Consider the following 23248-nt stretch of genomic DNA (forward strand, 5'->3'; position numbering starts at 1 on the left):
TCCATATCATCTGTGCTGGTTTAGGACTGTTGAGACCCCAGAAAACCCATGTTCTTTAATCCTCAGTCAATATTATTGGATAGGGTCTTTTTGACTAAGTTATTTCCATAGAGATATGACCCACCCAATCATGGGTGGGAACTTTTATTTGGGTAGTTTCCATGAAGATATGTCTTCACCCATTCAAGGTGGGTCACTTACTAAAGTCTTTAAGAGGGAACCATTTTGGAAAAAGCTTTAGCACCAAAACAGAGAGAGATGTCTAAAGATGCAGAATAAAAGCCTCAGGGAAAGCCGTTTGAAGAAGCCGGGAGAGAAAGCTAGGAGACATTGCCATGTGCTGTCCCAGTTGACACAGAAACCCCAAACATCATTGGCCCTTTCTTAAGTCAAGATATCTTTCTCTGGATGCCTTAGACTGGACATTTTTATGGCCTTAGAACTATAAACTTGCAACATAACAAATCCCCTTTATAAAATCCATTCCATTAGGCGGGCCACGGTGGCTCAGCAGGTAAGAATGCTTGCCTGCCATGCCCGAGGACCCGGGTTCGATTCCCGTGTGCCTGCCCATGTAAGAAAAAAAAAAAGAATATTTAAACAGGGTAAGATAATGGGTAATTGGAGCCAAAGGGATACAGACTGTGCAACAGGACTAGATACAAAAACTCAAAAATGGACAGCACAATAATACCTAATTGTAAAGTAATCATGTTAAAACACTGAATGAAGCTGCATCTGAGCTATAGGGTTTTTTTTTTGTTTTGTTTTTTGTTTTTGTCTGTCTGGTTGTTTGTCTTTTTTTTTTTTTTTTTACTATTATTATTACTTTTATTTTTTTCTCTATATTAACATTCCATATCTTTTTCTGTTGTGTTGCTAGTTCCTCTAAACCGATGCAAATGTACTAAGAAACGATGATCATGCATCTATGTGATGATGTTAAGAATTACTGATTGCATATGTAGAATGGTATGATTTCTAAATGTTGGGTTAATTTCTTTTTTTCCGTTAATTAATAAAAAAAAAAATCCATTCCATTTCTGGTATATTGTACTCTGGCAGCTTTAACAAACCAACACATTTCCTTTAAGTCTAGTCGCAAGTCTATTAACAGATATCAGGTGAAGTTACTGAAATAAAGGATTAGACCACTCCTTTCTTCACAGACTTCCAATGGCTCCTATCTTGCTCAAAGTGCTTGCAGTCATCTATTAAGGCCCAACATGATCTGCACACTTGCACCCTCTATTACATCTCTGATTTCATCTCCTACAGTCTTCTCCACTTACTCTGCTCCAGCTAGATCAGCCTCCTTGTTCTTCCTCAGACACAGGAGATAGACTGCTGCCTCCCAGACTTCCTATCTGGTATTTCCTTTTCACACAGATATCAACACACCTTACTTGCTCGCTTATTTCCAGGCATTATTCAAATACCACATCAACAGGGCCTCCCTAGCCATCTTCTCTAACACTGTAACATCCCTCACCCCAACAGTTACTCCCTACCTTGTCTTTTTCTCCTTAGCTCTTGTCACTATCTCACACACCAAATATTTTATTTATCCACCTTATTTATAGTGCTACTCCACCACTAGATTACCAGTTTCATTAGAACAAGGAATTTTGTCTGTTGTTCACTGCTGTATGTCCAGTGCCTAAAATGTACCTGGTACATAGTAACTTGTTTCTATAGATAAATGAAAGACTCTTTTTGACTCTGAAGGATCAATCTGCATGTGGATCTCTGCAAAGACTTCACAAGATCTGTTTTAATTGAGATTATTTGCCTACTGTGGTGTACCTCCTTTATAAGAATTATAAAAATGAATTTTAATTGAAGAGCCACAGGGAAATGTCTGAAATTGTCGAACTGCAACCCATACTATACTTTGAAATTTGCTCTATAACTACTTATTAAATTGAAATTTGTCATGTTTTTGTATGTGTTACATTTCACAATAAGAAATGTTATTAAAAATGTACCGAGAATAAAATGACATTATACTTGCAAAGAAAAAAAAAAAAGAATTTTAAAACTACCTGTATAGCAGTGCTCAAAATATTATAATATCCTGTCCCCGACCTGACAAAACCTAATTGCCTTCTAAACTTACCATGGATTCATCTTTTTTCACAATAGTGATGTGCTGATCAGCCTTTATGCTGCTTTCAAAAGCTTCTGCTTTCTTCCAGGCATCCAGTCGAAATCTTTCCATCATTTTTATTTCTTCCCGGAGGTCCGTGTTCTCTTTGACTAACATTTCTATCTGGCTTCTAAGACGGCTGTGTGTGCTTAACCATTTTGCTTCCTTTCTTTTCAAATCTTCCTGTAAATCTGCTATCTGCTGTTTTAAAGCCTCCAAAAAAGGGGGGGGGGGTATTATTAAAATTTTTTAAAATGTGATATAAGAACAGAGACATGTCAATGAAATAGAAGAGCTAGTCCCCCCAAAAATATCTTCAGAATTTTATATGATAAAGGAAGCATTATAGACAGGAGAAAAGGTTTAGTCAACAAATGAAAAGTAAAATCGGATTTTTCCGAAGGGAGCAGAGGACCAACTTAGAGCCTCACCTTATACCATATTACAAAATTAATTCCACAAGTCAGGAAAGATAAGGCAGACACTACTTCAAGAGCTCATGATTGTAATACAGCCATTAGGTAATAAAGGGCTAAACTAAGATGTTAACTGAAAAAGAACAGGATAAATGAAGGACCAGTGAAGAAAAATTAACGGAAATAACTAAAAGAAGAGTTAGGAAAAGGGAAGAATATGCTGGTTTGAAAGTACTGTGTACCCCAGAAAAGCCATGTCCTTTAATCCTGATTCCATATTGTGGGTGGAGACCTTTGATTACATTGTTTCCATAGAGAGTGACCCACTCCATTGTGGGCATGGCCCTTTGATTAGATTACTCCATGTAGATGTAATGTGCCCAATTACAGGCAGCCCTTTATATTTGATGGAGATGTGACTCCACACATTCATGGTGAGTCTTGATTAGTTTACTGGAGTCTTTTAAAGGGGGAGATATTTTGGAAAAAAACAGTTGCCTGAGAGTTGACACAGACAGAGACATTTGGAGATGCAGAAAGTAAACACTCCAGGGGAAGCTGTTTGAAACCAGGAGCCAAAGGAAAAGCAGACACAAGCCACATGCCTTCCCAGATTGGCTTTTCTTGAGCCAAAGTTCTCTGGATGCCTTAGTTTGGACTTTTTTATGACCTTATAACTGTAAACCTGTAACTTAATAAATTACCTTTATAAAACCCAACCCATTTCTGGTATATTGTGTTTCTGCAGTACATACTAAAACAGCAGTAACAAACTAAAACAGATGCCTAAGTCAAAACTAGCTTAAGGGCAAAGACACAAACGGACATTTGCACACCAGTGTTTATAGCAGCGTTATTTACAATTGCAAAGAGATGGAAACAGCCAAAATGTCCATCAACAGAAGAGTGGCTAAACAAACTGTCTTATATACATACGATGGAATATTATGCAGCTTTAAGACAGGATAAACTTATGAAGCATGTAATAACATGGATGGACCTAGAGAACATTATGCTGAGTGAGTCTAGCCAAAAACTAAAGGACAAATACTGTATGGTCCCACTGATGTGAACCGACATTCGAGAATAAACTTGGAATATGTCATTGGTAACAGAGTCCAGCAGGAGTTAGAAACAGGGTAAGATAATGGGTAATTGGAGCTGAAGGGATACAGACTGTGCAACAGGACTAGATACAAAAATTCAAAAATGGACAGCAAAATAATACCTAATTGTAAAGTAATCATGTTAAAACACTGAATGAAGCTGCATCTGAGCTATAGGTTTTTTTTTTTTTACTATTATTATTACTTTTATTTTTTTCTCTATATTAACATTCTATATCTTTTTCTGTTGTGTTGCTAGTTCTTCTAAACCGATGCAAATGTACTAAGAAACGATGATCATGCATCTATGTGATGATGTTAAGAATTACTGATTGCATATGTAGAATGGTATGATTTCTAAATGTAGGGTTAATTTCTTTTTTTCCGTTAATTAATAAAAAAAAGAAAAAAGGAAAATCAAAAAAAAAAAAAAAAAAAAAGAGGAAACATTTTGGAGAATGAGAGATTCTGAGAGCAGAAAGTCATAGCCACAAAAAGCAGAGAGTCTATCAGCCAGTGGCCTTTGGAGAGGAAGAAGGAAAACGCCTCCCAGAGAGCTTCATGAAATAAGAAGCCAAGAGAGAAAGCTAGTAGATGATGCCATGCTCACCATGTGTCCTTCCAGCTGAGGGACAAGCCATGACTGTGTTCATCATGTTTCTCTCTCACTTGAGTGAGAGAAACCCTGAATTTCATCGGCCTTCTTGAACCAAGGTATCTTTCCCTGGATGCCTTTGATTGGACATATCTATAGATTTGTTTTAATTGGGACATTTTCTTGGCCTTAGAACTGTAAATTAGAAACTTATCAAATTCCCCTTTTTAAAAGCCATTCCGTTTCTGGTATATTGCATTCTGGCAGCTGGCAAACTAGAACAGTGGGGACCTTATTTGAAAGAGGGTCATTGCAGATGGAATTAGTTAAAATGGGACCAAACTGGATTAGGGTGGGCCCTAACCCAGTATGACTTTTGTCCTTATAAGAGGGAAATTTGGAGACAGATGAGGCAGTGGAACGCCATGTGAAGATGGAGGCAGGGACTAAAGTGCTATAGCTGTTAGGGAATGCCAAGGATTGCTAACAAATACCAGAAGCTAGGAAGAGCCAAGGAAGGATTCTCCCCTACAGGTTTCAACACCTTGATTTCAGCCTTCTAGCCTCAGAATTATGAGACAATAAATTTCTATTGTTTTAAGCCACCCACTTAATATGACAGCCCTAAGACACTAAGACATATACCTTCTCCACTTTTCTCAGACCTTGGAATCTTCTCCCTTTCTCCTCCGCATCAGACATCTCACCTGCATCTTGAACCTTCTTCTACTGCGTTATTTCCATGAGCATTCAGACATGCTGTAGTGTCTCCTATCTTAAAAACAAACTAACCCTCCTTGGACCTTCAAAATCCACTCCATTCACTACTGACTTATCTCTTTCTAACCATTCTCAGCCTTACTTCTTGAGTTGCAATATCCAGTCACTATTTCATCTAGCATTTACCACTCAACTGAGCGCAATCAGCCTTCAACACCTTTAATTTCCTCAAAAGAGCTCCTGTTAAATCAACTGTGATCTTCATATTGCTAAATACAGCAAAGTGACTTTAAGTCAACTTACTTGGCCTCTCCACAGCATTCAACATGATGGTCTACTTCCTCCCTCTTGGCACATTTTCTTCCCTTAGTTCCCAATACTTTCACTTTCTTAGTTTTGTGTCAATATCTCTGACGATTAAAAACAATCATTAAGACCCCTTGACTTGGGTTGTCCTTGCCAGTCCCATTTGTGCTCAGTATCCTGTACCTACACCCTGCAAGCAATGATGCCATGAGTCTGACTTCCAATTCCAACATATGAATGGGTTGCAGTGTTACAATTGCTGCTGGAACAGGTGCAATTGGTTATCAAGCTTACAAAAGATTTTATGTTAAATGTCATTGCAACAGAGCTGTGGTAAACCTTCACATCCAGAAAATGGAAAAACCAACCTCATGGCCTGTGGGTTATTATAGTCTTGTAAGGAATCATTTATTTAAATTAAAAATAATTACGTGAGAATATAGTTACATGTTGAAGGTAATAAACTATTCTCAAAAAAAAAAAAAAAAAAACTAGCTGCCCTGACAACAGGCTCTATTTGGAATCTGTGAGAAGAAAGAGGCTTTAAAAAAATGAGTTGGTTCACACAGACTAAATGACTGTAAGCGAAGAAACCACTGGAAATGTCTAGAAGCAATCTAAACTGTACAAACAGAAATCAAGATTGATGTCAGGGCTGAGGAGAGACTAGTCACCTACATCGGAGAAGCCAGTGAAATTATGGGGAGTGACAGAGCTAAGGGAGTGTAGACAGAGCAAGAAAGTATTTTCCACCACCTCAAGGCCATTCTGATATCCGACTAATAGCAGTGAGAGGCCTACATCACCTAATTAATACCTAATGTAAAACTTGACATCCACTTTTCATTTAAGTGCCTTCACAAGCAGCAGAGTAGATTATATTCTCACCAGGTTGTACGTAGGTGGCAGAGAAGAAAGACAGGCTCACAGGCCTCTTTTGTAGACAACTGAATTTTTAATTTTTATATTTTAAATTAATTTGAATTTAAACAGCCACACTACTTAGTGGTTACATTACTGAATAGAACACATTATTTCAAAGGCAACACTTTGCTCTGGGGTCAAGAAGGAGGGCCAGCCTTCTGTTGCAGCACCAGGCTAGACGGTACTTATAGTGGTTACATTCAGGTATCAACAAGGCCAGGTGATGGTACCCAGTTGTTCTGTTGCTGTGGACTTAAATCTCAGCATGTGAAATTCATCTACAGCTGATTACTAAAGGGAATGCCTTCTGCAATGAGTGACATTTAATTAATTAGCTGGAGGCTTAAAGCAGAGAGGTCAACTTTGGACATTATACATGATTCCCAATGAATGGAGGTGGCTGAAGAATGCACTGACTGAGAAATAGAATGGCGAACAGTGGTATATACATATGATCAAATATTATGCTGTTACAAAACAGGAAAGAAGTTGTGAGGCATGCAACATGTGAATGAACCAAAGGGAGATTTAGTGAGGCAAAATAAGCCAGAAACAAAGGAGCAAATATTGTATGGTCTAATTTAGAAAATACTTGTGAGAAAACAGGGACCTAGATTGTAAGCTCTTATACCAGTCACATTAAGTCTGGCAGCTGTGTTATATACATATAATCTGGTATTTAGAGATAAGAATGAAGCCAATCAGGTCGGGATTAAGGTAATTCAGAAAACAGGGGTAAGGATGACACTGTCTGTATTTTAGAACCTCATCTACTTTTTGAGGACAAAGGAAGAAAGGTTTATTTTGCCCAGAACCTAAATTTTCTGTAGCACATAATCTAACTAAACCTGTTCAGATAGATCATTTAAACAATCTGAACACAGGGAGCCCAGAATAAGAATGTGGGCCTAATTCTGTACAGCTTAACATAATGCCTGGATACATCCTAGAGTATCTTAAGCAGATAATAAAAAGTATTGGCAAAGTCTGTTAAACTTTACCCAGATACCCAAACATTGGGGATACCTTGATATCCTTGATCATGAGGCTTGCTCTTGTGAAGCTTATGTATATAGTAGAGAAGCTTAGCCTACCTATATGTATGCCTAAGAGTCACCTCCAGAGGACCTCTTTTGTTGCTCAGATGTGGCCTTGCTCTAAGTCCAACTCTGCAAGTGAAACCATTGCACTCCCCACATGGGACATCACATCCAAGGATGAAAGTCTCCCTGGCAGCATGGGAGATGACCCTCAGGGATGCATCTGTTCCTGGCACCGTGGGATCAATGATGCCATCCTGACAAAAGAGGGAAACCAAGTATAACAACATATCTGTGGCTAAGAGAGTTCAAAGAGTCTAGAGGCTACTCTGGAGGTCACTCTTACGCATGCCTCAGTTACACATTGCTATCTATCATGACTTGCCAGACCCCAACCAAAACCATTCCTGCCAATCCTAAAGAATACCTAGTTTTCTAGTTTGCTAGCTGCCAGAATGCAATATACTAGAGACAGGATGGCCTTTAAAAAAAGGGGAATTCAATAAGTCGCTAGTTTACAGTTCTAAGGCCAAGAAAATGTTCCAATGAAAACAAATCTATAGAAATGTCCAATCAAAGGCATCCATCCTTGGTTCAAGAAGGTCAATGAAGTTCACAGTTTCTTTCTCAAGTGGAAGGGCACATGGCGAACACAGTCAGAGTTTCTCTCTCATCTGGAAGGGCACATGGCAAACACGGCGTCATCTGCTAGCTTTCTCTCCTGGCTTCTAGTTTCATGAAGCTCCCCGGGAGGCGTTTTTCTTCTTCATCTCCAAAGGTCACTGGCTCATGGACTCTCTGCTTTGTGGTACTGCTCTGTCTGAATCTCCTATTCTCCAAAAATGTTTCCTCTTTTATAGGACTCCAGTATACCAATCAAGACCCACCCAAATGGGTGGAGACATGTCATCACCTAATCCAGTTTAACAACCACTTTTGACTAAATCACATCATCCAGGGAGATGATCTGATTACAGTTGCAAACATACAGTATTGAATAGGGATTACTCTACCTTTATGAAATGGGATTTTGATTAAAACATGGCTTTTCTAGGGGGCATACATCCATTCAAACCAGCACACCTGGTGCATTATATAAGATTCTACAAAGTTTCCTTGCACTAGGCTAACTTTCCAAAACATACAGCATCCAAAAGGGTCTCTAGACCAGATAAGTCCTGAAATGCAGAGAGGCCAGCCCTTCCAGGACATCAACTAGTTCCATCCCCCATCCCATATTACAGACAGCCCCTTCCAATATGAAAGAGTTAGCCCAAATACCCCTAAGGAGTGGGAGAAAGATCAAAGGTGATGGTGGAGTTATACAGAAGACTGGGTTTAAAAATGAGTATAAGTGCTGAATCTTTTAGCCTCTAGTACCTTAGAGCAACTAGAAATAAAAACCTAAAATTGTGGAACTGTAACCCATTCCAAACTCTGAAATCTGTTCTACAACTAATTGTTGCAATATACATTGAAATTTATTGTTTTTATGTATATACGTGTTTAAAGAGAAGGTGGAATATAACAGAGAAGACAGAATTTAACAAATGAATATGAATGCTGAATCACTATATTGATTTTTTTTTGGTCTCTAGTGTCTTCGAGCAGCTAGAAGGAAAAATCGTGGAACTGTAACCCATACCCAACTTTAAAATCTGTTCTATAACTACTTGTTAAAATGTACTTGGAAATGTATTACTTTTTTGTATATATGTTATATTTCACAATCAAAATTTTTTTTTAAGTACTGAGGAAGTCCCTTGAGGGATGGGGGAAAAAAAATGGAACTATTAAACTTTACCACCAAGGAAACCCTGATGCTGTGTCAAACATTAGGGACACACAAATCAAAAAGCCAAGCCCTTGATCTTGAGGCGTGCTCTTGTGAAGCTTATGTATGTAGTGGAGAAGCTTAGCCTACCTATAGGTATGCCTAAGAGTCACCTCCAGAGGACCTCTTTGGCTGCTCAGATGTGGCCTCACTCTCTCTAAGTCCAGCTCTGTAAGTGAAATCATTGCCCTCCCCTCTATGTGGGACATGACATCCAGGGGTGAAAGTCTTCCTGGTGGTGTGAAAGTCTTCCAGGGATGAGCCTGGCCCTGGCACCATGGGATCAACAAGGCCATCCTGACCAAAATGGGGAAAAGAAGTGTACCAAATAAGGTAATGGTGGCTAAGAAAGTTCAAACAGAGTCAAGAGGCTACTCTATAGGTCGTTCTTATGCAAGCTTCAATTAGACGTTGCTACCTATCACACTTTGCCAAACCCCAACCAAAACCATTCCTGCCAATCCTAAAGAACATCTACGGAATTATATAAGATTCTACAAAGGTTACATGTACTAGGGTAACTTTCCAGAAACCTACAAACTCCAGATGGGTCCCTGGACCAGATAAGTACTGAAATGCAGAGGGGGCCAGCCTCTCCAGAACATCAACTATTGTTGCAATGTGCTTTGAAATTTATTGCCTTTTAAAAAATATGTTCTAGTTTGCCAGCTGCCAGGATGCAATATATCAGAAATGGAGTGGCAGGCGGGCCACGGTGGCTCAGCAGGTAAGAGTGCTTGCCTGCCATGCCCGAGGACCCGGGTTCGATTCCCGGTGCCTGCCCATGTAAAAAAAAGAAAAAAGAAATGGAGTGGCTTTTAAAAAGGGGAATTTAATAAGTTGCTAGTTTACAGTTCTAAGGCCAAGAAAATTCCCAATTAAAACAAGTATATAGAAATGTCCAATCAAAGGCATCCAGAGAAAGATACCTTGGTTCAAGAAGGCCGATGAAGTTCAGGGTTTCTCTCTCATCTGGAAGGGCACATGGTGAACACAGTCACAGTTTCTCTCAGCTAGAAGGGTATATGGCAAGCACAACGTCATCTGCTAGCCTTCTATCCTGGCTTCCTGCTTCATAACGGGAGGCATTTTCCTTCTTCATCTCCAAAGGTCAATGGCTTGTGTGTTCTCTGCTTCTCATGGCTATGCTGTTCTTCTCTGCTTTCCCTGAATCTCTCATTCTCCAAAATGTTTCCTCTTTTATAGGACTTTAGAAACCAATCAAGACCCACCCAAATGGGTGGAGACATGCCTCTATCTAATCCAGCTTAACAAACACCCTTGATTAAATCACATATCCAGGGAGATGATCTAATTACAGTGTCAAACAAACAATACTGAATAGGGATTAGAAGAAACGCTGCCTTTACAAAATGGGATTAGGATTAAAACACGGCTTTTCTAGGGTACATACATCATTTCAAACCAGCACAGTATATATGTCATTTTTCGCCAAAAAAAAGGCAATTGTGATAATAAACGCAGAACTATATGATGATATTGTGCAAAAAAAAAGGTAATTGTGATGATAAATGCAGAACTACATGACGATACTGTGAACCACTGATTGTACACTTTGAATGATTACACAGTATGTGAATATATATCAATAAAAATGATTTAAAAATAGGAACATATGTATTTGGTTATATAGACATAAAATTTCTCTAGAAACATAACAAGACACTGTTAACTGTGGTTTCCTATACAAAAGTGAATTAGGTGGCTAGGGCAAGGATGAGAGGGAGAGATTTCACTGTACATCATTTCCTTGTGAATAGGTACATATTACTTATTGAAATAAAATGTTCTTAGATTTTCAAAGGCTAATATGTTAGATTTAATAAACTGAGCATTCATCAAATATAATGGTACATGTTTCTCTCCACAAAAATAAATGAATAGAATTAAAAACCCTAAACAACATCATATATATGTTGATGAGATTACTCATGGATAAGCATCTTACATGAGAAAAGAAGAAGGCGAAGATGGAACTCAAGCACATTAATATTTAAAATACGGAAAGCAGATGAGTTTGCATTTTATGCTGTAAGCAATGGATAGCAATTTAACTTTTTTTTTTTGCTAAGCTTAAGTTTGAATTTTGATAAAGTCCAATGTACCAGTTTTTTCTTTTATAGTTTGTTTTTTGTGGCTTGTGTTCGAAATCTTGGTATATACCAACATTATGTATATATATATTTTTTTTCTACAAGTTTTATGTTTTAGCTAGAAACGCATTCATTCTTTTTTAATTACTAAAATTCACAGATTGTGTCCATGTCTAATTCTGAAATAAACAGGACTGATAATCTGGCTGACTGGTTAGGAGTTTTAGAATTAAATACCAAGTTTGTATTAAAATTATTATTAAATGAACAGGATTAATAGTATTTGATGTGCAGTGGTCAAAAAGACCAACACAACATTTCAGTTCCTGGCCTGTTAATTTAGCCATATCATTTTCAAAGTCTGTCATAGATTTCAGTAAGCCTTTAGTAAGAAAAGAATTATATATTTAACTCTTCAAAAGTCAGACTACAAAAGATATTCCTGATGCAACATCTCAGAAATGTTATTATTGAGCAAATGAATGATTAATGGGACTGATACTCAAATTTTCTATGACCCTCAAATCATTCTATTCAGATTTTTATAAGACTGTCACCATTAATAACATCTGAGTGTAATATACAGAACTGGTATACCTGGATTTCTTCACGCTCTTTTTTATCTGGAAAAGCTCTTGCAGCTGTAGTATATTTTTCAAAAACTTTGCGTTCTCTTTGTAGTTTCCGCATTTCCTCCTTTTTGAACTCTTCTATTCGAGCCAATTCTTTTGCTTTCTGTTGCTCAAAATCTGCAATTTCTTTCCTAAAATGGCCAAATATGTTATCAACTAGGGGGACCATTACAACAGTGAGGAACATGTTATAGCAAAATGGGACACTGGAGACACCTGGAATCAAAGAGTGACAAGTCTTGGTGAATCGTTCTCTAATACATAAAATTGAAAAACCAACCAAGTCATTCGACAAGCGTTCAGTGAACACATACTGAAAGAGGCACGACACCTGATACTATGAAAACAACAAGAGTATTTACCTCCATGAAGGGTCTTACATGCTTATGGAAGAGACAGGCTATAAACAAGATAAGTAAGTATAAAAACTATTAGAAATGTTAACGAAAAAAATTAGGCAAAGATGGAGGCTAGGAAAAAATCCAGAGCAGGAGGCTGAAATGTTTGCTGTGGCCACCTGCTGAAATAACATTTAAAGAAAGTCCTCAAGGAAGTGAGAGAACAAGCCATGAGGCTACCTGGACAAAGTACACGCTCAGCAGAGGAACACCAAGTGGAGAAGGATCTAAGTTTTCACTTAGATCCTTTACCACTGTTTGTCTATAAGCATGTATTTCCAATATATATGAGCAGAAAAAGGTATTTCCTTTATATTTACTCTTTGGGATTTGATTTTTAAACACACCTCACTCAGAATACATATAAAACAACTGAATTTCTTTTTAAATAGTTTGATACTGGTCTACAATAGTTAATATGGAATTTCTGGAACCAGATGTGTTTTAGAATTCATAATTGAGATTTTAGAAAAGAAATTCAGGAGTGGTGTCTCAGAAGATGGCAGAGTAAAGAGCCCCAGGAATTGGTCCTTCCACCAAACAACTACTGGCTGGCAAGAACAGTCAGAATCAACTACCTTGGAACCCAACATCCTAGCTGCACTGTTGTGGCATCCAGGAAAACACATGATGAAAAAAAAAGCTGGTAAATATCAGTGAATGTTGGTGTTTTAAATAGCAGCTACTGCTCCCCACCCCAGCCCCACAGCAGGCAGCTGTTAGGAAAGCAGCCCTTGTTTCTTGTGCATCTTGCTGGTACCAGGGGTGGGCAATAAAGACCTGTTCCTCCAAAGCACATGGTTCAATATTTTGATCAGACTTGTGGTTGACTGAGGGACCAGCACAGAGGCTGTACACTGTTTCATACCCCTTGGACCAAACAAACTTCTCAGCTGAGTCTATAGAAATAATTTAAAGAGAGAACAATTTTTTATTTCTTTTCTTATTTGATCCAGGCATTTAAGAAAATACTGAGGTCACTGGCAGACCAAAGAAATAACAGAACGGAAGCTTTGGTGACCACACACAAAAAGGAATATAGTATTAGCAAAAATAGCTTGGAAAAGTCACTAAACAAACATGACTGCAGTCTTCAATAAGCAATAACAGGAATCTGAAGAGGATAGAGAATCTGATTCCAGAGTTACCTCAGACTATTCAAAATGTCCAGTTCAACAAACATTATAAAGCATACAAAGAAAAGGAAAGAATGGTCCTGTTCTAGTTTGCTAGCTGTCAGAATGCAACACACCAGAGATGGATTGATTTTTTAATAAAAGGGGATTTATTTCATTAGTTCTTCAGAGAAAAGGCAGTTAACTTTCACCTGAGGTTCTTTCTTACATGGGAAGGCACAGGACAGCCTCTGTTGGCCTTCTCTCCAGGCCTCTGGGCTCCAACAACTTTCCCCAGGGTGATTCCTTTCTGCATCTCCAAAGGCCTGGGCTGAGCTGCGAGTGCTGAGATGAGGTATGCTGAGCTGCTTGGGCTGTGCAGACATTGTTCTCTCATTTAAGCACCAGCCAATTAAGTCAAACGTCATTCACTGCAGCAGGCACGCCTCCTAGCCGACTGCAGATGTAATTAGCAACAGATGAGGTTCATGTACCATTGGCTCATGTCCGCAGCAACAAAACTAGGCACCTTCACCTGGCCAAGTTGACAACTGAATCTAACTACCACAGGTCCATTCACAGGAAAATAGAAATTATTCATGACCAAACCCAAACATCAGACTTAACAGTCAAACAGTTCAACTGTTTTATTTATATATGATCAAAGAAAAGGAAACCATGGACTCAAAAAACTAAAGTAAATCAGGAGAACCAATGTAGAATGTCAATAAAGAAATAGAAATATAAAAAGGGACTAAACAGAAATTCTACGGCTGAAAAACACAATGGCTGAAATGAAAATTTCTTTAAAAGGGTTGAACAGCACATATGAGCACAGAGAAAAGATAATCGGTGAACTTGAAGAGAGAGCAACTGAAACCTGAGGAGATGGAAGAAAAAAGAATGAAATGAACACTGCCTAGAAACCTGTGGGACACACCATCAAGCATACAAAAGTACACATAAAGGGAATCTCAGAAGGAGAAAAGGGGCAGGGAAAAAACATTCAAAGAAACAATGGTCAAAAACTTTCTAAGTTTGATAAAAGACATGAATTCACACAGCACAGCAGGGGGGCTCAACAAACTGAAAGCAGGATAAACTCAAATCCACACAAAGACATGTTATGGTCTACTTCAGTAGACAAAGTCAGAGACTCTACTTTGGAAAGTGCAAAAGAAAACTGATTCGTCAGTACAAGAGATCCTTAGTAACAGCCAATTTAAAATTACAGATTCAAGGAGTGCAGCGTACCAAAACAGAACAGATCCAAATAGACGTACTCCAAGACACTTACTAATCAGAATGTAAGATGTCAAGAGAAAAAGAGAATCTTGAAAGCAGCAAGAGGAAATCAATCCATCACATAAAAGGGAAGCCCAATAAGACTATGTGTAGATTTCTCAGCAGAAACCGTAGAGGTGGGAAGACAGTGGGATGATATATTTAAATTACTTAAAAGAGAAAAACTGCCAACCAAGAATTCTATATCCAGCAAAATAGTCCTTCAAAAATGAGGGTGAAATTAAAACATTTTCAGGCAAAAAATCACCGAGAGAATTTGTGACCAACATATCAGCTGTGAAGAAATACTAAAGGGGGCACTAGAGACAGATATAAAAAGACAGGAGAGAGAGGTGCGGAGAGGAGTGTAGAAATGAAGACTATCAAATAAAGGTAAAAAGAAGAAAAATTAGATATATAAAATCCAAAAGGCAAAACAGCAGAAAAAAGTACTGCCCGTACAGTAATAACACTAAATGTTAATGGATTAAACTCCCCAATCAAAAGACATAGACTGGCAGAATGGATTAAAACACACGACCCATTTATATGCTGTCTATAGGAAACACTGCTTAGACCCAAGGATAAACACAGATTGAAAGTGAATGGTCGGGAAAACATATTTCATGCAAATAACAATCAGAAAAGAGTAGGAGTAGCTATATTAATATCCAACAAACTAGACTCCAAATGCAAAACAGTTAAAAGAGACAAAAAAGGACATTATGTATTAATAAAAGGTATAACTCAACAAGAAGACATAACAATCATAAATATTTATGCACCGAGCCAGAATGCTCCAAAATACCTGAGGGAAACACTGAAAACACTGAGAAGAGAAATAGACACATCTACATAATAGTTGGGGACTTTAAATCCCCACTCTTATCAATGGACAGAACATCTAGACAGAGGATCAATAAAGAAAGAGAGAATTTGAATATTACAATAAACGAACTTGATTTAACAGACATTTATAGAACATTACACCCCACAACAGCAGGATACACCTTTTTCTCAAGTGCTCATGGATCATTCTCAAGGATAGACCATATGCTGGATCGCAAAGTAAGTCTCAATAAATTTAAAAAGATTGAAATCATACAAAACACTTTCTCAGTTCATAAAGGAATGAAGTTGGAAATCAATAACAGGCAGAGTGCCAGAAAATTCACAAATATATGGAGGCTCAACAACACACTCTTAAATAACCAGTGAGTCAAGGAAGAAATTATAAGATAAATCAGCAAATATCTTGAGGCAAATGAAAATGAAAACACAATATATCAAAATTTATGGGATGCAGCAAAGGCAGTGCTAAGAGGGAAATTTATTGCCCTAAAATGCCTATATCAAAAAAGAAGAAATAGCAAAAATCAAGGAATTAACTGTCCACTTGAAAGAAGTAAAGAACAGCAAACTAACCCCAAAGCAAGCAAAAGGAAAGAAATAATGAAGATTAGAACAGAAATAAATGAAATAAATGAAATTTAGAACATGAAAACAATCAAGAAACTCAAAACCAGAAGTTGATTCTATGAGAAAATCAATAAGATTTATGGACCCTTAGTGAGACTGACAAAAAGAAGAGAGAGGATGCAAATAAATAAGATCAGAAATGGAAGAGGAGATATAACCACTGACCTCACAAAACTAAAGGAAGTAATGAGAGGATACGATGAACAACTTTATACAAATAAACTAGACAACTTAGATGAAATGGACAACTTCCTAGAAAGGCATGAACAACCAACACTGACTCGAGAAGAAATAGATGACCTCAACAAACCAACCACAAGTAAAGAAACTGAATCAGTCATTAAGAAGCTTCCCAAAAAGAAAAGTCCAGGACTAGACAACTTCATATCTAAATACTACTAAACATTCAAGAATTACTACCAATCCTGCTCAAACTCTTCAAAAAAATTAGAGGAGGGAAAGCTACTAACTCATTCTATGAAGCCAACATCACCCTCATACCAAAGCCAGATAATGATATTACAAAAAAAGAAAACTACACACCAATCTCTCTAATGAATATAGATGCAAAATCCTCAACAAAATCCTTGCAAATCTATTCCAGCACCACATTAAGAATGATACACCATGACCAAGGAGGATTCATCCCAGGTGTGCAACGTTGGTTCAACATAAGAAAATCAATTAATGTAATATACCAAATCAAAGCAGAAAAACCACATGATCATCTCGATTGATGCAGAAAAGGCATTTGACAAAATTCAATATCTTTTCCTGTTAAAAACACTTCAAAGCATAGGAATAGAAGGGAACTTCCTCAACACGATAAAGGGAATATATGAAAAGCCAACAGATATCATCCTCAATGGAGAAAAACTGAAAACTTTACCCCTAAGATCAGGAACAAGACAAGGATGTCCACCATCATCACTGTTATTCAACACTGTGTTGGAAATTCTAGCCAGAGCAATTAGACAAGAAAAAGAAATACAAGGCATCAAAATTGGAAAGGAAGAAGTAAAACTCTCACTGTTTGCAGTGAGATACTGTATGTCAAAAACCCCGAAAAATCCACAGCAAAACTACTAGAGCTAATAAATGAGTACAGCAAAGTGGCACGTTACAAGATCAACCCTCAAAAATCTGCAGTGTTTCTATACACTAGTAATGAACAATCTGAGGGGGAAATCAAGAAAAAAATTCCATTCACATTTGCAACCAAAATAATAAAATATTTAGGAATAATTTTAAAGAGACAAAAAACCTATACAAAGAAAACTACAAGAAATTGTTAAAAGAAATCACAGAAGAACTAAATAGATGGAAGGGCATACCATGTTCATGGATTGGAAGACTACATATAGTTAAGATACCTAAACTGATTCACAGATTCAATGCAATACCAATTAAAATCCCACAAACTTACTTTTCAGAAATAGAAAAACCAATAAACAAATTTATTTGCAAAGGCAGGGTAACCTGAATAGCTAAAAGTATCCTGAGAAAAAAAATGAAGTTGGAGGGCTCACATTACCTGACTTTAAGGCGTATTATTAAGCTATAGTGGTCAAAACAGCATGGTACTGTCATAAAGATAGATACACTGACCAATGGAACCGAATAGGGTGTTCAGATGTAGACCCTCTCATATATGGACAATTGATCTTTGATAAGGCAGTCAAACCAACTCACCTGGGACAGAACAGTCTCTTCAATAAATGGTGCCTAGAGAACTGGATATCCATATGCAAAAGAATGAAAGAGGACCCATATCTCACACCCTATACAAAAATTAACTCAAAATGGATCAAAGACCTAACCATTAGATCTAAGACCATAACACTGTTAGAAGAAAACGTGGGGAAATATCTTATAAATCTTATAATAGGAGGTGGTTTCCTAGACCTTACCCCCAAAGCAAGAGCACTGAAGAAAGAAAGAAAGAAATGGGAACTCCTCAAAATTAATCACTTTTGTGCATCAAAGAACTTCGTCAAGAAAGTAAAAGGACAGCCTACACAATGGGAGACAATATTTGGAAATGATATATCAGATAAAGGTCTAGTATCCAGAAGATTTAAAGTGATTGTTCAACTCAACAACAAAAAGACAGCCAACCCAATTACAAAATGGGCAAAAGACTTGAAAAGATACTTCTCAGAAGAGGAAATACGAATGGCCAAAAGGCACATAAAAAGATGCTCAATTCTCTGGCTATCAGAGAAATGCAAATCAAAACCACAATGAGATATCTCACACCTATGAAAATGGCCATTATCAATAAAACAGAAAATGGCAAGTGCTGGAGAGGATATGGAGAAAGAGGCACACTTACCCACTGTTGGTGGGAATATCAAATAGTACAACAGCTGTGGAAGGCAGTTTGGCAGTTCCTCAGGAAGGTAAGTATAGAACTCTCATATGACCCAGCAGTACCACTGCTAGGTATATACTCAGAGGACATGAGGGCAGGGACACAAACGGACATGTGCACACCAATGTTTATAGCAGCATTATTTACAATTGTGAAGAGATGGAAACAGCCAAAATGTCTATCAACTGACGAGTGGCTAAACAAGCTGTGGTATATATATACGATGGAATATTATGCAGCTGTAAGACAGAATAAAGTTATGAAGAATGTAACAACATGGATGGACCTTGAGAACATTATGTTGAGATTAGACAGAAACAAAAGGACAAATATTATATGGTCTCAATGATATGAACTACCATTAATAAATGAAGTTGGAGAATTTCAGTTAAGCAGAGAGGTCATCAGGAGATAGAAATAGGGTAGATATTGTGTAATTGGAACTGAAGGGATGCAGACTGTGCAATGGGACTGATTGTAAAAATTCAGAAATGGATAGCACAATATTACCTAACTGTAATACAATAATGTTAGAACATGGAATGAAGCTGAATGTGAGAATGATAGAGGGAGGACGCCTGGGGGCACAAATGAAATCAGAAGAAAAGATAGACAATAAAGACTGAGATGGTATAATCTAGGAATGCCTAGAGTGTATAATGAGAGTGACTAAATGTTCAAATTTTAAAAATATTTTTACATGAAGAACAAAGGAATGTCATTACTGCAGGGTTCCGAAAATAGATGGTAATTAATATTTTAAAACTAACTTATGTGTTAGACTAAAGCAAAAAATGTTCATTTGGTACAAAATTTATGTTTTGACTAGTGCATTTCCTAATATAACTTATGTGGACAGCTTAACTGAACACCATAAGTACATGGAACCTTGAGTAGGACATGAGATCTTGTTGGTTGGTCCAGAGTGATGCCCCAATAAATCCCAGAGTGATTTGAACAGTGAATAAAAAAGTATTTTCAAAGTGCCTTCGGGGAATGGTGAGACTGGGGGAAAATTCAACTTGCCCAAGTTGAATTCTTGATATGCTCACAAGCAGTGTGGACAACCAAAGCTATAGGCTGAGCCCCCAATCTTGGGGTTGTTCATATGAAACTTAACCCCACAAAGGAGAGGTCAAGCCTACTTAAAATGAGGCCTAAGAGTCACCCCCAAGAGAACCTCTTTTGGTGCTCAGATGTGGCCTGTCTCTCCAGCCAACACAACAAGCAAACTCACCACCCTCCCCCTGTCTACATGGGACATGACTCCCAGGGGTGTGGACCTTCCTGGCAACGTGGGACAGGAATCCTGGAATGAGCTGAGACTCAACATCAAGGGAGTGAGAAAAACCATTGAATGAGCTGAGACTCAGCATCAAGGGATTGAGAAAACCTTCTTGACCAAAAGGAGGAAGAGTGAAATGAGACAAAATGTCAATGGCTGAGAGATTCTAGAGTCCAGAGGTTATCCTAGAGGTTATTCTTACGCATTAAGTAGATATCACCTTGTTATTCAAGATGTAATGAAGAGGCTGGAGGGAATTGCCTGAAAATGTAGAGCTGTGTTCCTGTAACCATGTTTCTTGAAGATGATTGTATAATGATACAGCATTCACAATGTGACTGTGTGATTGTGAAAACCTTGTGTCTGATGCTCCTTTTATCTACCTTGTCAAAAGACGAGTAGAACATATGGAGTTAAAATAAATAATAGGGGGAACAAATGTTAAAATAAATTTAGTTTCAAATGCTAGTGATCAATGAAACGGAGGTGTAAGGGGTATGGTATGTATAATTTTTTTTTCTGTTTTCATTTTATTTCTTTTTCTGAATAGATGCAAATGTTCCAAGAAATGATCATGATGATGAATATGCAACTACGTGATGATATTGTGAATTATTGATTATATATGTAGAATGGAATGATCAAAATAGGAATATTTGCATTTATCTGGTATTTTTTTTTGTATTAAAAAAAATAAAATTAAAATAGAAATTACAAAAACAGAATACCACTCTGCACTTCAGGGTCCCCACCTGCAAACTAATGATCAAAATAAGAATGTTTGCATTTGTTTGGTGTTCTTTGGTATTTAAAAAAATAAAATAAATAATAATAAGGGGAACAAATGTTAAAAGAAATTTTGATAAAGAAAAAAGTAGAATGTTCATATTGTTCATATTGCATGTGGTGTGAGATAAGAGCCCAACTTTCATTCTTTGGCACCATTTGTTAAAGAGACTATCATTTTCCCATTGAGTGATTTTGGTGCCCTTGTTGAAAATCAGTTGGCTGTAGATATTTGGGTTTATTTTAGATTCTCAGTTCTATCCTGTGTTAATTTGTAAGCTGCCAGTATGCGATATACCAGAACTGGAACAGCTTTTATGAAGGGGAATTTAATAAGTTATAAGCTTACAGTTCTAAAGAAGTGAAAGTGTCCAAACAAGACATCATCAAGAGGTTACCTTCACTCAAGAAAGGCCAATGGGTCAGGAACACCTCTGTCAGCTGGGTAGTCAAGTCATATGGCTGGCTTCTGCTGGTCCCTTGCTCTTGGGCTCTGATGCCTTCAGCCTCTGTTGCTGTCAGGATTCCTCACTTTGCTTCTTCAGAGCTGGCTTTAGTCTCTTGACTTCCCTTGGTTCTCTTCAGGTTCTGACTTTCTTAACATCTCATGGAAATGTCTGCTGGGCTCCAAGCATCTCCAAACATCTGCTTCTTGTTCTCTGTCTCTCAGCTCTGCTCTGAAGTTTCTGTTGACTCTGAGGCTTCTGTCATTTCTGTCAGCTCAGTCATTTCTGACTCTCCAAAATGTTTCTTCTTTTAAGGGATTCCAGTAAACTTATCAAGGCCCACCTGACATGGATGGAGTCATATCTCTATGTAATCAAAAGTCAATACCCACAATTGGGTGTGTCATATCTTTATGGAGATAATATAATCAAGTTTCCAACCTACAATGCTGAGTAGGGATTAAAAGAAACAACTGTTCCCACAAGATTGGAAGAGGATTAAAGCATGGCTTTCCTGGGGTACATAATACTTGCAAACCAGCATATATCCTTACGCCAGTGCCGCACTATTTTGATTACTATGCCTTTGCAGTAAGTCTTGAAATTAGGAAATGTGTTTTTCAAGATTTTTTTCTTTTCCATTGTTTTCTATATTTGGAGCACTTTGCAATTATATATAAATTTGAGTGTGACTTTTCTATTTCTGGAAAAAAGGCCACTGGAATTTTGGTAGAAATTGCACTGAATCTGTGGATCCTATTGGGGAATATTGTCATCTTTGCAATATTAAGTCTTCCAATCCAGGAGCATGGTATTCTTATTATTTATTTAAATATTTGATTTCTTTCAACAGTGTTTTGTAGGATTCAGTGTACAAGACTTCTACTACCTTGATTAAATATCTTTGATTGTATACTTTAAAGTGTTGGCTGTATGCAAAATGAATGTCACTGTAATTTTAAAAAAAATTAAAGAAACACAGTGTACTCTATAAATTTTATAGCAACCCCAACAAGGACCTTGTTTTAGTATTTCTACTACAAAATATAACACAACACATAGTAAGTAAAATGAAAAACAAAAAAGGCTATTAATAGCTACATGCAAGTTCAGTTCAAGTTAGGTTTTGCTACTCAGTGAAATCAGGTCAGGTCATGACTCAGGAGTGGAAAATCACATTTGCCTTATTGCTAGCCAAGATAGCACTGAGATTCATAGTTCCAAACTGTTCAAAATTCCATTTATGATCTAACTAATAAGGGTATTTCCCTCTTTAAGATATCTTTGACCACATTGGTTTACTTTATTTAAAAATTTTTAAAGAACAATTCATGTGGTATAGATTTCACCTTCTGTTCATTTACATTTCTTGGAATTTTTTTCCTCACTTAAAGACAGCAGCAAACTTACCTGAATTTTTCTAAGGCACTTTCTCGTTCAATGCGAAGTTTAGCTAAAGATGTATTCTCAGCTTTGAATTTTTCTATTTCTGTTTCCAGTTCAAAAATTTTCTCTCTCAAAACCTGGGATCGAGCACTGTCACCTATAGAATAGGCCAGAAATACCAAATGTCACAAAAGGCCTTGCAGCAGCAAAAACACTAGCTATTAACACCAAGATCCTAAAACAAGGTAAACATCTATGTCATTAATGCTAGAAACCATGCTTCAAATAATAAAAAGGAAAAAAAATTATATTGGCCTAACTTTCCAGAGGAAAGCAATCTAAATTAAGAAAGTTATCGTATCTCAAAAGAGTATCCATTTGACAGTGAATTAACATTATAAAAAGAACTCATTCAAATCATTTTTTAAAAGACCAATACATACAAGCGTCTTAAGACCATGAATAAATAGTACACAAAAGTTCTAAAGAGCCAACCAACACCAAAAAGAAAAGTTTACCCCTAACTACTAATCAAAGAAATGCAAATTAAGATTTTTTAAATCATCAAGTTCACAGTTTCTAAAAGTAAAACAGCCAATACTTCTATCCTTCAATTGAAACAAGCAATTTATCCATCAGAACTTCTCTTTTGCAAAACAAATCCAATAACTATCACAAGACTAAATTACACGTAACTCTTCTTTGGCCCAGTTATTCTATTTATAAAATTCTAGTTAAAGAATGAGTTTGCAAAATCATACAAATATTTTTGCGCAAAATATGATTTGCACATTATTTCTAATAGTGAAAAACCAATTAAAGTATTTAACTTATGGAAATTATTAAATATTTTTATGTT

The 23248-nt window shown here is 37.1% G+C and overlaps 1 protein-coding gene across 7 annotated transcripts in view; it reads right to left on the reverse strand.

Moving 5' to 3' along the window:
• Positions 1-23248, reverse strand: part of CPAP (centrosome assembly and centriole elongation protein) — a 90668-nt gene that overhangs the window by 52830 nt on the left and 14590 nt on the right. For all 7 annotated transcript variants that reach the window (XR_013174746.1, XM_077158773.1, XM_077158770.1 and 4 more), the window contains exons 8-10: positions 22414-22546; positions 11802-11967; positions 2120-2362 (exon numbers count right to left, since the gene is read on the reverse strand). Coding sequence is in view for 6 of the 7 variants with exons in the window: in XM_077158773.1 (XP_077014888.1) it covers positions 2120-2362; positions 11802-11967; positions 22414-22546 (542 nt within the window). In the remaining variant the exon portion in view is untranslated. The remainder of the gene's footprint in view (positions 1-2119; positions 2363-11801; positions 11968-22413; positions 22547-23248) is intronic.

This window comes from Tamandua tetradactyla, chromosome 4, assembly GCF_023851605.1.
Source record: "Tamandua tetradactyla isolate mTamTet1 chromosome 4, mTamTet1.pri, whole genome shotgun sequence".
Classification (NCBI taxonomy): Eukaryota; Metazoa; Chordata; class Mammalia; order Pilosa; family Myrmecophagidae; genus Tamandua; species Tamandua tetradactyla.